Source organism: Trichosurus vulpecula, chromosome 9 (assembly GCF_011100635.1).
Source record: "Trichosurus vulpecula isolate mTriVul1 chromosome 9, mTriVul1.pri, whole genome shotgun sequence".
Classification (NCBI taxonomy): domain Eukaryota; kingdom Metazoa; phylum Chordata; class Mammalia; order Diprotodontia; family Phalangeridae; genus Trichosurus; species Trichosurus vulpecula.
The window spans coordinates 181,013,064-181,027,679 of record NC_050581.1 but is presented as its reverse complement, the minus strand read 5'-3'; the positions used below and the strand labels follow the sequence as shown (position 1 = coordinate 181,027,679).

The 14,616-nt window shown below is 44.4% G+C and overlaps 1 protein-coding gene across 2 annotated transcripts in view; it reads left to right on the top strand.

The window, feature by feature from the left end:
- The window catches only part of PTPRG (protein tyrosine phosphatase receptor type G), an 813,122-nt gene that overhangs the window by 777,154 nt on the left and 21,352 nt on the right, over positions 1-14,616 (top strand). For both annotated transcript variants that reach the window (XM_036737740.1, XM_036737741.1), the window contains 3 exons: positions 221-349; positions 10,054-10,200; positions 11,406-11,548. In XM_036737740.1, coding sequence (XP_036593635.1) covers positions 221-349; positions 10,054-10,200; positions 11,406-11,548 — 419 coding nt within the window. The remainder of the gene's footprint in view (positions 1-220; positions 350-10,053; positions 10,201-11,405; positions 11,549-14,616) is intronic.

Genomic DNA, 14,616 nt, shown 5'->3' with positions numbered 1-14,616 from the left:
GAATAAATGTTGAAATTAGTGTTAAGCAAAAGCAACAGGAGGAATTGCCAATGGAAACCAGTTGGAGGGGAAAGTGCCTGCATGTCAGCAAAAGTCTATTTCCAAAGGAGTCAGATGCACCGGCTGCCTTTTGCAAACCCGTTAGCGTTCTCTCAACAGAGCTGTCTGTGTCAGGGAGAGCACAGGTGTCACTGTGGGTTTTTTTCCTTCCCCATTAAAGGGCTATCATAGGAGCAACGAATACATCATAACCCAGCACCCTCTGCCACACACCACGAAAGACTTCTGGCGGATGATATGGGATCATAACGCGCAGATCATCGTCATGTTGCCAGACAACCAGAGCTTGGTAAGGAAAGCACGATGACTGCTGCCCATGAGCGATGGGGCCACGGAATTTCTTGGCTTTCTAGGATGATTTCATATGACTCCTCCTCGTGTACTCTATATGACTGCCTAACTGGTACTTTGCCTTTTTCCATATGCAAGACTTCATCTCCTACCTCCACACCTTTGCATAGGCAGTCTCCCACACCTAGTATGCTCTCCTCTCTCACTTCTGCCTCTTGGAATCCCTGTCTCCCTATGAGGCTCAGCAGTGTAATCTTGGGTAAGGCATTTTCTATTTCTGAGTCTCCATTTCCCCATTCATAAAGTGAGGACGTTGGATTTGATGATCTCCGACGTCATCTACCAAGGCCTTTCCTAATCTCCCCAGCTACTCTCCTCCCACACACATGTACACACACACACACACACACACACACACGCAGACATTTATATATATTCATCTATACACATATTTTCCCCTCACCCAAGCGTTTTTAATCTTTTTTTTTGGTTTTGTCATGGGCCCCTTTGGCAAGCAGAAGCCCGTAGACCTTTTCTCAGACTGATGTTTTTAAGCAACTGAAGGAAATGCCAAGGTGCAGGCAGTGGTTAGTGAGAATAAAAATATAATTGATTTTTTTCCCCATCCACATTTCCAGAAACCCTGAAATCTCTCTGCAGTCCCCAGTTTAAGAACCTCTGTCCTAATAGAATGTAAGCTCTTGGAGGGTGGGAATGATTTTCATTTTTGCCTTTTTATTCCCAGTGCCAAGAAAATTACCTGGCCCCTAGTCAGCTCTTAATGCTTATTGAATTGTGTTTAATTTTAAAGCCTAAACAAATAGCCTGCTTCTGACACTACCTATGTGATATCGGGCCTCAGTTTCCTCATCTGTAAAGTGAGAGGATTGGAGTAGACAGCCCTTGGTGTCACTTCCAGCTCCAAGTCTACGCTCCCACAATCCCTTTCATGGTTCAGCCCACAGATGTCCCATGCCTGGTGTTTGTCAGTCCTCTGCCACGGAGGATGGCCAAGACCCTTGAACTGTGGAATAAAATCCTGGCTCTTTTCCTGCCCTGCTACTGGGTGATTTTGAGAGCATTGTTAGGTGCTTCGTCCTTCACTTTTCCAGAGCTGTCTCGCACTCATCCCTACGTGTTCCAAGCATAAATTATTTCCATGGAAAACACAAGTGTAAATGCATGACAATGCGGTGGTCTCACATCGTGGCTTCGACTTTCCAGGGGGAGATGACAGGAGGGATGGGTTGGGGAGACAGAAGTGGATCTGTAGAAGGAGGTAAAGGAGGGCCCTTGGAACACGACCTCCTTCTCTGCTTCCCCAAGACATAATTCCATCCTCCTCCAACAGGGCCAAAGTAAGAGGCAGTTTGAAGAGTGAACGTTGAGTCAGGAGAGAGCTGGGTTTGAACGCCCCTTACCGTACGACCCTCCACAGAGGGTCCTGGCTTCCTTACCTGCACAGCAGAAATCACGGCTAGTCAGAGACTTAGAGCTAGAATGGGCTTTGAGAGGCCACTGAAGCCAGCTTCTTCATTTTACGGATGAAGAAACTGAGGCAGAGAGAGGTTGGCCTACTTGTCCGGTATGACTCAAGTGAAAAGTGGCAGAGCTGGGTTTTGAACCTTGGTCTTCTAACTCAGATCCAAGTCTTCTTCCCACAGCCAAAGGGTTAATAATTCCTGCACTACCTGCCTCACAGGGTTGCTTTGAGAACCACAAGGGAATTATAGCTTTGGACCTGAAAGGCGCCATCAAATCACAACCCTCATTTTGCAAATAAAGAAACTGAGACTCAGGGAGATTTAGGGACATGCCCAAAGTTACTCAGATAGTAAGTAGCAGAGGCAAGATATGAACTCGGGTCCCCTGGCTCCAAACTGAGTGCTTTTTCCACTGGCCCATACACCCTTTCTCTTAGAATATAGGAAAAGAGCTGGAAACGTCCTAACGTCATATATAAATGCTAAATGATATTAATGTAGGGTGATAGGTAATACCATCATCCTCATGGCTGAAGCGGGCACCAAGGCCACCAGACTCAAGTCTGTCCTCTCCTGGCAGGTTTACCCTGCTTCTAGAATTGCCCCTGCCTTAAGTATAATAAAAAGTCCTTGAGAACCATGATCAGTAAAAGTCTTGAGTCCCAGGAGAGGAGCATGTGGCTGAGCGCGTAGATCCTGATGACATGCATTTGACTCTCTTCCCAGTGAGTAGGAAGGGACTTCTTCCCTCCGTTGCGTTCTGCCGGAGCTCCGATGCCTGCCCGGGCACGATAGGATGAAAACAGAGCTGGGAATCTGAAGCCCAAAGCTGGAGTGTCAGTTTCCAAATGAGCTGGCAGCCGGGACCCACTCCGCTTGGCTTGGCGCTGGGAGGCTGGGGGGTCGGGCCTGTTGGGAAAGCATCCATCAGTTAGCTAAGGCTGCCCCTTAGCAAAGAAGATGGTCTTCCAGACCCACTTTGGAGCCTCTCGGCATATGGCCAGGCACAAAGCCCCTGTCCTCTGGGGGTTGGTGATCACAGGGTATTAGAATGGAGCAATCCCTTGGACCAGTGCATGGATGTTTCTGTGTTGGAGCCACAAGAAGCAGGGCCTTGCCTTGGGATTCCCCCAGTGCTGCCTGCCAAAAAGAAAATCAGCTCCCCCCACACCCTTAATTTTACCTGGAAGCCACCAACCTGACTGAATAACTATGAGTATTCCACTATCTTTGGTGCCAGTGGCCCCAAATATGGCCACGTCAAATGGGTCCATTTGAATTATAAAGAGAGGCTCTAGGGATGCTTGACTCATAGCAGATACTTCATAAAGGTTTGTCAACTGACTATTGAAATCACAGGTAGTTAGCAACAAGTCAAAAAACTGTGTTCATGATCTGCCTTTGCTTAATTTGGGGCAGAAAATAATAAAGCAGCCAGGAACCTGAGCATCTGGATTAGAAAGGAAATATTTAGTTTATCATCATTTTGTATTTTGGCTCTTAACTGGGTACTTGGGAAGGCTCCTGATGTCAGAGGTAGACAGCCTCTGTTCATGGACCCTCCCTCCCCCTAATATACCTTCCCCTGAGCCTCACCTATGTGACTGTGATAATGAATGATATCTACATGTCTGCTTAGTTATTGCCTAAAAAAAAACCTTTTTTTTTTTAAGAAAACCTGAGATTTTACTGATTAAAGGGAACTGCTGGTGAGGAAATTTCCTTTTCCAATGCTGATCATAGCCCCTCTGCCAATTGAGGTCCTAGAGTCACCTGGGGCACTAAGGATATAGGATTTAACAGTGCTGATGAGCCTTCCTGACCCCAATGCCAGGTCTCCTACCTCCATCCCACACTGCTGGTCTCAGCCCCTTCTGTTCCCGGTTGTGTGGGGTCAGAAGCATTTTGTGTCTCACTTAAGTAATTGAACTGAAATCATTCCCAGACATAGGGATGAACTGGGACAAAAAGAAAGCATGTATAATAGAATTAGTCTGCTCAGAGGTTCCTGCTGCTCCCTTATTGGGTTTCCCCCTGGAGATGGCAAATTGGTGGCAAAGTAGATAGATTGTTGGGCCAGAGTCAGGAGAACCTGAGTTCAAATCCAGCCTCAGATTTTACTAGCTTTGTGACCCTGGCCAAGTCACTTAACCCTGTCTGCCTCAGTTTCCTCATCTGTAAAATGAGCTGGGGGAAAAAAATGGCAAACCACTCTAGTTTCTTTGCCAAGAAAACTCCAAATGGGGTCACAGAGAGTTGGACATGACTGCACAACAGCACAGGGTCCTTCTCAGTGCTCTCACACCCCATGCCAGAAATCATCTGGAGAGAAGCTGCTCTGAGCAGCTTTTTAGAAGCATCTTTAAGCAAATAACGATTCTGAGTTGAATCTGGAAGTTGGGTGAAATAGTCGATAGAGTGCTACACTTGGAGACTCAAGTTCTAATCTTGCCTCAGATTCTTCCTAGCTGTGTGACCCTGGGTAAGTCACCTTACTATGATGAAGCCTCATTTCATTGTATAATTAGAACATTAAATTTGAGGCCCTCTAAAGCTCCTTCCAGCTCTAAGGCTATTGCCCTATGACCCTTGACCAACCAATAGTTGGTCTAAAGGGCAGGATTGTATACTCATGCATACACTAGACTTGGAGCCAAGAAAACTGGGTTTAAATCTCATCTGCTGTGCCAACTAGTGCAGCCATAGTCCAGTTAATTGATTTGATTGAGGCATTTAGGTGGCACAGTGGATAGAACACTGGCCCCGGAGCCAGGAAGATCTGAGTTCGAATCCAGCCTCAGACACTTGCTATGTGACCCTGAGCGAGTCTCAAACCTCTGCCTGCCTCAGTTTCCTAAATAGCATGTCCCTCTCAGGGTTGTTGTGAGGATCAAATGAGATACTATTTAGAAAGCGCTTTGCAAACTTTAAAGCTCAGTGTAACTTTTAGTGATCATTATTATTGATTTCCACGATCCTCAAGTCCCTTATCTGTAGAATGGGGTTCATAGTACATGTACTGACTGTTCCCAAGTTTGTTGTGAGCAGAGAGATTTGAAAACCTCACCAGACTCTGTAATTATGAATCGCTGACATTGTTAACTTTAGGAGAGGAATAATCCACCAGAAGCTGGCCCTGTCTTGGAATCAGGCCTTATTCCCACTGATCCACTGACTGACTAAAGCCTCAGAAAACTAGAAATTCATTTTTTTTCTCTACCAAATGCTATGTATTTGTAATACCAAATTGAACATTTGTAAATAATTCCACCGATCCGTACTTGTATAGAATAATTAAATGGATCATGCATTCCTCTTCACCATTACCTCCAGAAACAGACCTGAAATCTACCATTTGGGGAGGTCTCGAGGTGCTTGGTGTTTTCATGAAATGTCAGGCAAAAATAGAAAAACGTGCTTGTCTCGTGTTTTCAGAGTCAGCTCCATAGCCAAAGGTTGCACACTCTGCTGCAAACATTTTCCTAAGAGTGGCACACTCTTTCTGGAAATAACCTATTGTTTGGTCCCTAAGTATAAGAAAAAAAAAAGAAAGAAATTCCATAGCCTGCAAAGTATTGCGGTATGATGGGTAGAGACCTGACGTAGAAAACAGGAAGATCAGGGCTCAGAATCAGCCTCTGACACGTACTGGCTGTGAGACTCTGAAGCAAGTCACTTCCCTTTTCAGGGTCCCTGGCAATTCTCTCAAGACTTAAGTTATTGAGAAAGGGCATTGGTAGAGGGAGTTTGGGCACCTCGGTGGTACCAGGCCTGGAGTCAGGAAGACTCATCTTCCTGAATTCAAATCCGGTCTCAGACATTTATTAGCTGTGTGACCTTGGGCAAGTTACTTAACCATGTTTGCCTCAGTTTCCCCATCTGTAAAATGAGCTAGAGGAGGAAATGGCCAATCCCTCCATTATCTCTGCCAAGAAGACCCTAAATGGGGTCACAAAGGGTCAGACACGACTGAAACAACTCAACGACAACAGAGAGTTTTTTGTTTCCTCCCTGAGCAATCAGAACCTTCTTCCACAGGCAGGTGTGGGTCTGTCTTAGAGAATATCCATCGTGCGGCCCAGGCTAATTCTTGAGAAGTACGTCCTGGGACACGAGCTTAAACTCCGGGTTATTCTAAAGGACGCCTCTTTTTTCTGCGACTTCAGATTCTGCTTGTACCACAGGCGGTCTCATCATTCACAGAACAAGCATTTACTAAGGGCCAGATACCGTGCTAGATGCTGGATGTACAAAATAAAACAGTTCCTGCCCTCGAGGAGCTTACGTTCTCTTGAGGGGAAAGTCATGATCTCCCATGGGTTCAGTTATCATGTCCACGTAGAAGACTCCCGGATCTGTGTGTCCAGTCAAAGCCACTCCCTCACGCTCCAAACCCACGTGGCCGGATGCCTAGTGGATGTTTCAAACCCCATGTCCTGTGGGCACAGTCCAAAAGAGCACTTGCCGTCTTTGCCCCAAAGCCCATTCCTCTTCTGCTTTCCCCGTGACTCTCCTACCAGTTATACCCTTGCCACCTTGGCATCGTCATCCTCGCTTCTGCGTTGTCTCTCAGCTCACGCAGATCTGATCGGTTACCAGATCGTCTAACACGGGTCCCCTTTTCTCCACTTTCTCCCCCTCACACCGCCCTAGCTCAGGCCTCCAGCGCCTTGGCCATTACACCTCTGAAGTGGAGTCTCCCAGCTCCGGTTCGTCCCCCAGGGACTGCCAAGGACATTTGCTATAGTTGACACCTCATCATGGCGCCCCCCTAGTCAGTAAACTCCAGTGGCTGAAGTTAACAGTAACACTCCTTGCCATGACACTTGCTGTGGCGTTCAGCACTTTACAAATAGAATCCCATTTGATCCTCATGACAGCCCTGGGGAGGAGGTGCTATCATGACTATTCCCATTTTACAGATGAGGAAACTGAGACTTGCCCAAGGTCACATAGCTCATAAGTGTCTGAGACTGGATTTGAACTCGGGTCTTCCTGACTCCAGAAATGGGGCTCTATCCAGTGCACCATCTAGCTGCCCTCAGATATGAACTCCTATGTTTGACTTTCAAAGCTCTTCACAGGCTGGACTCCCCGCACCTTTCTAGCCTTCTTAGACTTTACTCCTTACCACAAACTCTATGTTTTGGTCGGGCTGGTCTTCTTGGGGTTCTGCTCGCACAATATTTTATTTCCAGATTCCAAGCGGAAGCTCTGTCAGTCCCCTGTCCCTGGAATGCCTCCCTTCCTCAGTTGTCCTTCTTCTTGGAATGCCTGAATTCATTCAAGATTAGGTTTGTGTGACCTTGTGCATGATGCCTTTCCAGCCCCTCGGACTTTCCCCTCCCAGGATAACTTTTACCTACTTAGGGGTTTTGATATTCCCACATGCACATTTGGGGGCTGTGGTTAAAGCATAGCGTCTTGAGGGCAGAGGTGGCTTCCCTCTTTATCCCCAGGACCCAGCACAATAGCTGGCATACAGTCAGTGTTTCACCAATGCTCATTGATTGATTGATATAAAATGCGTATGAATACAGAATAATTTAGGTGTGGGAGGGGGCGGATCGAAATGTTTCCTGCAGGAGGTGGCTGGCGCATAAGTTGAACTTTAAAAGAATTTGCATTTTCTATGAGGTATGGGACTGTGGAAGCATTCTAGGCATGGAAGGCAGCCTGTGAATGGGGAGAACAGAGCACTCTGTCTCTATAGTGAATCACCCCAAGAGAGCAAACCCCTTCAGCTGACTTTAACCCGATTAGCTCACTTATTCCTCCCGGATAAGGTAGGAAACACTGACATTACTTGTGTTCTGGTTCATTTGGGATGTCTCGGCAGAGACCACTTTAATAATTCACTGTCCTTCCAAAGATCCCCCCTTGCATTTGCTGGGCCAATCAGTATTGATTCTATGACAGTTTCTGCCTTTGTACAGACCCAGCTCAATCTCTGATCTGTCTCAGCCCGTATGCCGAGTTTTAAAAATAAAGTGGATTTGGCAATAAGCTATTGAAACATGAAAGGGTGATGAGTGTTATTGGGCCACTGGCTCATTTTTAATTCCCAAGTGCAGGATGAAGCAAAGTTCTCTTGATTGGGTACATTATTGCTTTTTTTTTTCCTTCCTGAATTCTCATGGACATGATGAGTGTCAGCCACAAAGGGTTTTGGGAGAAGCCAAACAGTTTCAGGAAAATTTCCAAATAAATCTGCAAGATTTGGAGTGAATCAGTGTGTATTATATATTTGCCATTTTCATTTATTACATTGGGGATGGAAGGCAGCATAGTATGGTAAACCAACAGCTGCCCTCAAAGCCAGGATGACTTGGGTTCCATATGTGCCTCTGACCCATATCAAGTCACTTAACATCTCATTGCCTTGGGACATTCATTTAGACTAAGTTAAAGAGAAGGGGCCAGCCCACGCTGGTAGCCCTAGTTTACTTATCTGTGAGTTTCCTTTATCAGTGACATCACTAGCCTGGTCCCTGCCTACGCTGGGGAGTAAAACAAAAAACAACCAGCACTGCCATTACTCTGTTTACCAATGAGTCCCCAGTAGGCAGCCAGGTCTCCCAAATGGTCACAGGACCATCAGTAGCTCTTTTGACTTTAGCCTTTCACAGTTCACTACCTAAGTCCAAAAGCTTATAGCTTTAGATAGGGAAGTAAACTTTGTGGTCATCTAATCCAACCCCCTGATTTTATAGATGTTAAAAATCAAAGCGCAGGATTTGAACCCAGGTCATCAGACTCTGAACCTGGCACCCTTCCCAATGTTCCATGTTATCTTTCCTGGTGTATATGATATGTGTGAATGAGATAAATGTACCATATATAAATATATATGTATATATATATATATATATATATATATATATATACACACACATATATACATATATTAAATGATGTGGTAGAAAGTAGTCAAGGGGATCTGGGTTCAAATCCAATCTCTGCCACTTATTACCTATATTACCTTAGGTAAGTCCCTTAAACCTTGGGACCTTGGTTTCCTCCTGTGTAAAATGAGGAGGATGGACTATATAGCCTCTGTGGTTGGAGGCAGTATGGCACAATAGAAATCTAGTCACTGACTTTGGAGTAAAAGGACCTTGGTTTCAGATTGCCCTCTGACATACAGTAGTGCGTGACCTTGGGTAACTCACTTCACTTCTCTGGGCCGTCATTCCCTCCTCTCTAAAAGAAAGAGGTTGGACCTGATGGCTTCTTAACACCCCTTCCAGCTCCAGATCCATGATCCTGTTGGTCAATGACCTTTAACATGTCTGTCTCTCATCCTGTAGAAATAATAATGGATTTGGCACAAGTAGTAATCCAGTGTCTGCCCCTCACTCCCCCCTCACCTCAAGTTCTTAGAGTCCTCCTTCTCCTTCTTCTTCTTGTTCAACCATGTCTGACTCTTCATGACCCCATTTGGGGATTTCTTGGGAAAGATACTAGAATGGTTTGCCATTTCCTTCTCCAGCTCATTTTACAGATTAGGAAACTGAGGTAAACAGGGTTAAATGACTTGCCCAGTGTCACACAGCAAGTAGATGTCTGAGGCCAGATTTGAACTCAGCTCTTCCTGACTCCAGGTACTGTACTCTATCCACTGCACCACCTAGCTGCCCCTTAGAGTCTTTAGCTTCCTTCAAAACACAACATAGGTACCGTCTTCTACATGAAATCTTTCCTGATCCCCTCAATTATTAGCACTGTCTCCCTCTTACAGTTACTTCATAGATGCTTTGCATGTGCTTTTTAAAAAACTTAAGGTGTACACGTCATATTCCATCCTCCTCCTCTTCCCGCTATCCCATTCCCGGGCAAAATAAACAAATATATCAATTCCTTGAGGACAGGGACTGTTTTGTTCTCTTTGATTTCCAATGTGTATCACAGTGTTTGGTGCCATAGTAGATGTTTGCTGAATTCAAATTTTGTACTGATTATTTAAATCAAGAGAGAGAGAGACGGGGGAGGGGGGGAGGAGATAGAAAAGAGGGAGGGAGGGAGGGGAGATAGAAGAGAGGAGAGGAGGGAGGAGAGAGAGAGAGAGAGAGAGAGAGAGAGAATGTATGTGAGAGAGAGAATGAGAGAGAAGGAAGGAAGGAAAGAGAGAGAGAAGGAAAGAGAAAACATTGCTGTACTTTGTGTATGATCAAGAAAAAGCAAAAGTTTCATAATCAAATGTGTTTTCTTCCCTTAGGCAGAAGACGAGTTTGTATACTGGCCGAGTCGGGAAGAATCTATGAACTGTGAGGCCTTTACCGTGACCCTCATTAGCAAAGACAGATTGTGCCTCTCTAATGAAGAGCAAATCATCATCCATGACTTTATCCTCGAAGCGACACAGGTAAAGATCCCCAGATCAGTGGGTAACAGGCTCCTGGTGGGCTTCCAGATTGGCTCTCCAAGTCACGTTGACTTTAGCTATCAAAATCAGGAGGCTTTCCGCCCATACTTCTCCGTGCAGGCTTTTCAGAAGAATTAAACCAAACCTATTTTGAATTTCCCCTCCCTTTAAAGGTTATCTTTGTGATATTTTTTCCAAGCTGTGTAGACTGTGCAGCAGCACAGCGTCATGACGCGCTAGAAACAAAAGAGGATTGTTGACCTAATTACAAAAACAATTTCTTGGAACTTTTTCATGTTTTCTCTGATGTTTGAACCATCAGCCTTATGAGCGGTTTGCTTCAGGAAAGCAAAAGTTAAGGTTTTCCTTGCATCGTCCGTGTAATTTGGAGCCACTTGAGACCACGTTAGAGGCAGCAGTGAAGCAATGGGGACAGAGCTGGCCTTGGAATCAGGAAGGCCTGAGGTTATCATGCCTCTGACACAGATTGGCCATGTGACCAATCACTTGGCCTTCTAGTGCCCCAAGGTAACTCTCTGAGACTTGAGATGGCAGAGCAGGCACCCATCTGCATGAGGGGATAGAGTTCCATTACATGCCAAAGAAATCACAGGTCAAGGCCAAACATAAAACAGTTGTGGGGCTAAGTGAACATGTAGAAATCTTTTAACTTGTCAAAGTTTACTTTACTTTAAATAAATGACTTTTACTTTAAAATTTTTAAATTAACAAATCTATTTTCTTTCCCTCCTACCTCCCCCAACTCCTTTAAAAAAAAAAAAAGCCTGTGTAATAAATAAGAATGTTTAAGCGAAACAAATTACTGCATTAGCCACCTCTTTAAATATTTCTTTCTGTACCCTAAGCCCACCACCTCTATGTCTTCTCTTTGTATCCCATTGGTAGGAGGGTAAACAAGGAGGCCCTTTTATCTTATTGTGAGGTCTGGAAGACTTTGCCCCCACTAGAAGTTCCTTCCTCCTACATCCTATTGCTTTCTTGTTAGAATTAGGGCATGGGGATGGTCTAAATCCCTAAGCAGTCATTAGTGCCCAACTACAGGCTCAGTTTGCCTCATTTGGCCTTTGCCAGAGGTCTCGTTCTCAGAAGCAAGCTCTCAAGATGGTAGAGCCTTGAACTAAATGGTTAAGCTTTGATTGACTTCAATAGATGAGCCTTGATCCTGTCTGTAATGTTGATTTCAGGATGACTACGTCCTAGAAGTGCGACACTTCCAGTGTCCCAAGTGGCCCAATCCAGATGCCCCGATAAGCAGCACCTTTGAACTGATCAACGTCATCAAAGAGGAGGCCTTAACAAGGGATGGGCCCACCATTGTTCACGATGAGTGAGTATGTTTCTTCATTTGAAACGTGAATTCTTATTTTTGGGAATTAGTCGCTACTATGGGAGAAGGAATGGGAAAATCCATTTCCCTATTTTTATGTGGATTTTACTGATTTAATTTTATTCATAAACATGTATGCACACACACAGGCATAGATTCTTGTTAAATTACATTTCATTAACATTGACATTAAAACTTACTGATTGTTTGCATCAGCCTGTGTGTCTCTAAAATTAGAATTCCCTCAGAGATGAAGACCGAGTCTAACGCTATAAGGGACCTCTTATTGAAGGATTTGTGGCTTCCATGTATTACCAAATCTGAGTTAGAAGGCACTTTGGAGGACATTTAGTCCGACCCATACCAAGGTCAGCCAGTCTGTGAAGACTTCAAGGGGAAGAAAGGGAGGGAGCCCACCACCTCTGACAATTCATTTCCACTTCTGGATAACTCTGATTGTAATAGCAGCTTTAAGCCTAAACTGGACCCTCAGAGACTTAGACATATTTCTCCTCATTCCACGCTCTGAGAGAGGTCAGCCTTAGAACCAGGAAGACCTAGGTTCAAGTCTCTCTGTGATACATTTGGGCTGTGTGACCTGGGCAAATGACTGAGAGAAGGTGCCAGCCTGCATTGGTAAAGCCTTCATCTAGGAGTTTCCTATGCCAGTGAAATCACAAGCCCAGTCTCTTGCCCTATTGCTTTATGTCCTCTGAGGCCAAAGAAAAACCCTGATGCTTCTCCCACACAACAGAAAGCCTTTCACGTACTTGAAGGCAACACATTATGTCCTCCCTTCCCCTACTAAGACTATTCTTTTCCAGGCGAAATTCTTCATCTCATGAACTCCCTGCCTCCTCTTGACCTTCTCTATTTTACCAGTGCCCTGCATGATTAATATTGATATAGTTTAAATGGCCTTTACATGACCATCACAGTACGTCAGGCGTCTTGTACATTTTGCCTATTTCCTTTTGAACATCATAGGACCCCAGATCTAGAGCGGGAAAGACCTCAGAGGTCATCTAGTCCAAACCCTTCATTTCACATTTAAGGAAACTGAAACCCAAGGCATTGAGGTGACTTGCCCAAGGTTACATGGGTAGTAAACATCAGAATTGGAATTTGAATCCAGATCTACTGCCTCCAGAGTCAGTGTTCTTTCTACTGTACAAGTAACTGGGAAAGAAACTAAAAAAACTTTGCAACAGATCGCCTGTGACCTTTCCAGCAGTTGCTTGGTGACTTGGCTTCCAAGAACAAGCCAAGTTGCCAATGTCAGATTCAGAGCTTAAGGAGAAAAAGAAGGGTAAGGTCACAGAAACCTTATGGGGCATGAATATTACTAGTCCTTCGTGGCTGGAACAGGCCCGTAGAGCCACTTTTTCACCCTGGATCCAGTGGTCCATGAGTCTTACTGATAATTAGATAACGAGGGATAATTATGAATTACTTTATTCCATTTTTATTGCAATAACTTTACGGGTACTTGAAAAGCATAGTTCAAACTCAGTGCTACCATTGACTTCAAGTACTCACCAGGTTTGTTAATTCATTATCTGTCGTATGTTACTGTCATAAGTTATCAAGAGAGGCAGCATGGAGTAGAAAACGTCAATGCCTACCCCAGTTTGAGTCTTCACTTGACCCCCCTGAGCCTCAGTTTCTCATCTGTAAAATATTTGTACCACCTGTCTCATAGGGTCATAGGAAAATCAAGTCAGGTAATGGAGGTAAATGATTTTGTAACCACAAATGTGAGGTCTTCTACATTTTGTTCATGGATTGTTCACCAAGACAGAAGTCAATGGAATCTCAGAGCTTAGCCGGTTATGAAGGGATGAGTTCTTGTCCAGACTGGGGCAGGTGGGACACTGTTGCATCATGGAGAATTAGAGGAATCGCTGAGTGTTTGTTGAAGTGTGCCTCGGAACCCTTGGAAGCTGCCATCTCTCTGGATCCTTTGGTACACATGTTCCCGGAGGTTTTGCTCAAACATCCCTTTTAGAGCAATGCTTAGGTTTTCTCTCATCAGGGTTCTACTACCAGGGCAAAATCAACCTCCTGTCTTATTCTGGCTCCATGCCATTTCTTTGGCATGAGGTCTCTATCATTATCGTCTTAGATGTTCATCTGGTGCCGATCTCCATCTAGGTCAAGGTTGTATCTTTCTGGAGTCTCTTCTGTAATTGTGGCCCTTTCCTTCCGGTCTTAGATGTTCTTCTGTTTGGAGGTGGGGAGGAGTGGGGCTGTCCCTTGTCTATGCCCTGGCAAATTGTGACCTGATGATTTTCACAGATAACTTGTGACACATTCACACTACCCATATCACACATTTCAGCTTACTTCAAAAGAATTAAATGCTAGCTGTTGACTAGCTCTTGGAATTATATGTATACTTCATTAATATACCAAGCTATTTGAGTTACATAAGAAAGCAACAGTTCCTTACTGATTAATATGGTATTGATTTTGCTTGGATTTTCTAGTTACTAAAGTGTCAGTTATTAAGTCTACCACACCTTCTAGCTCCCATCTTCCATGTTGGAGTAGCTATCAGCATTTATAATCCTTCTATTACAGGAAACCAGACCTCACTGTTTAAAAAAAAATTAACCTTATTTCTATTCATATCCCTTGTTTTTATTTCTGAATATACCCTTCCCTTCTCCTACCTATGAGAGGTTAAAAAACAGTTTAAAGAAGAAGGAAGAAAAAGCAGTTCAGCAAACCCAACCATATTCAATATTCCATACTTCTCACGCACCACATTTTTTCATGTCTTCTCTGGAGTCAAGCTTGGTCAACCAAACAATAAGCATTTATTAAATGTCTGCCATGTTCTAGGAATTGTGCTAAATGATAGGCTACAAATACAAAGAATGAAACAGTCCCCTACTCTTAGCAACCTCATTGTGTCTCTGTCTACACAGCAAAGAGCAGTGGCAATATGAAAAATCACACATTTTGATCCCCATAGACAGCCTCTTTATGTAAGTCAGGGCAAAAAATTTGTCATGGGGCCTGAAGCATCTGATTATTACTTTGATCAGAAAGACAAAGGTGCT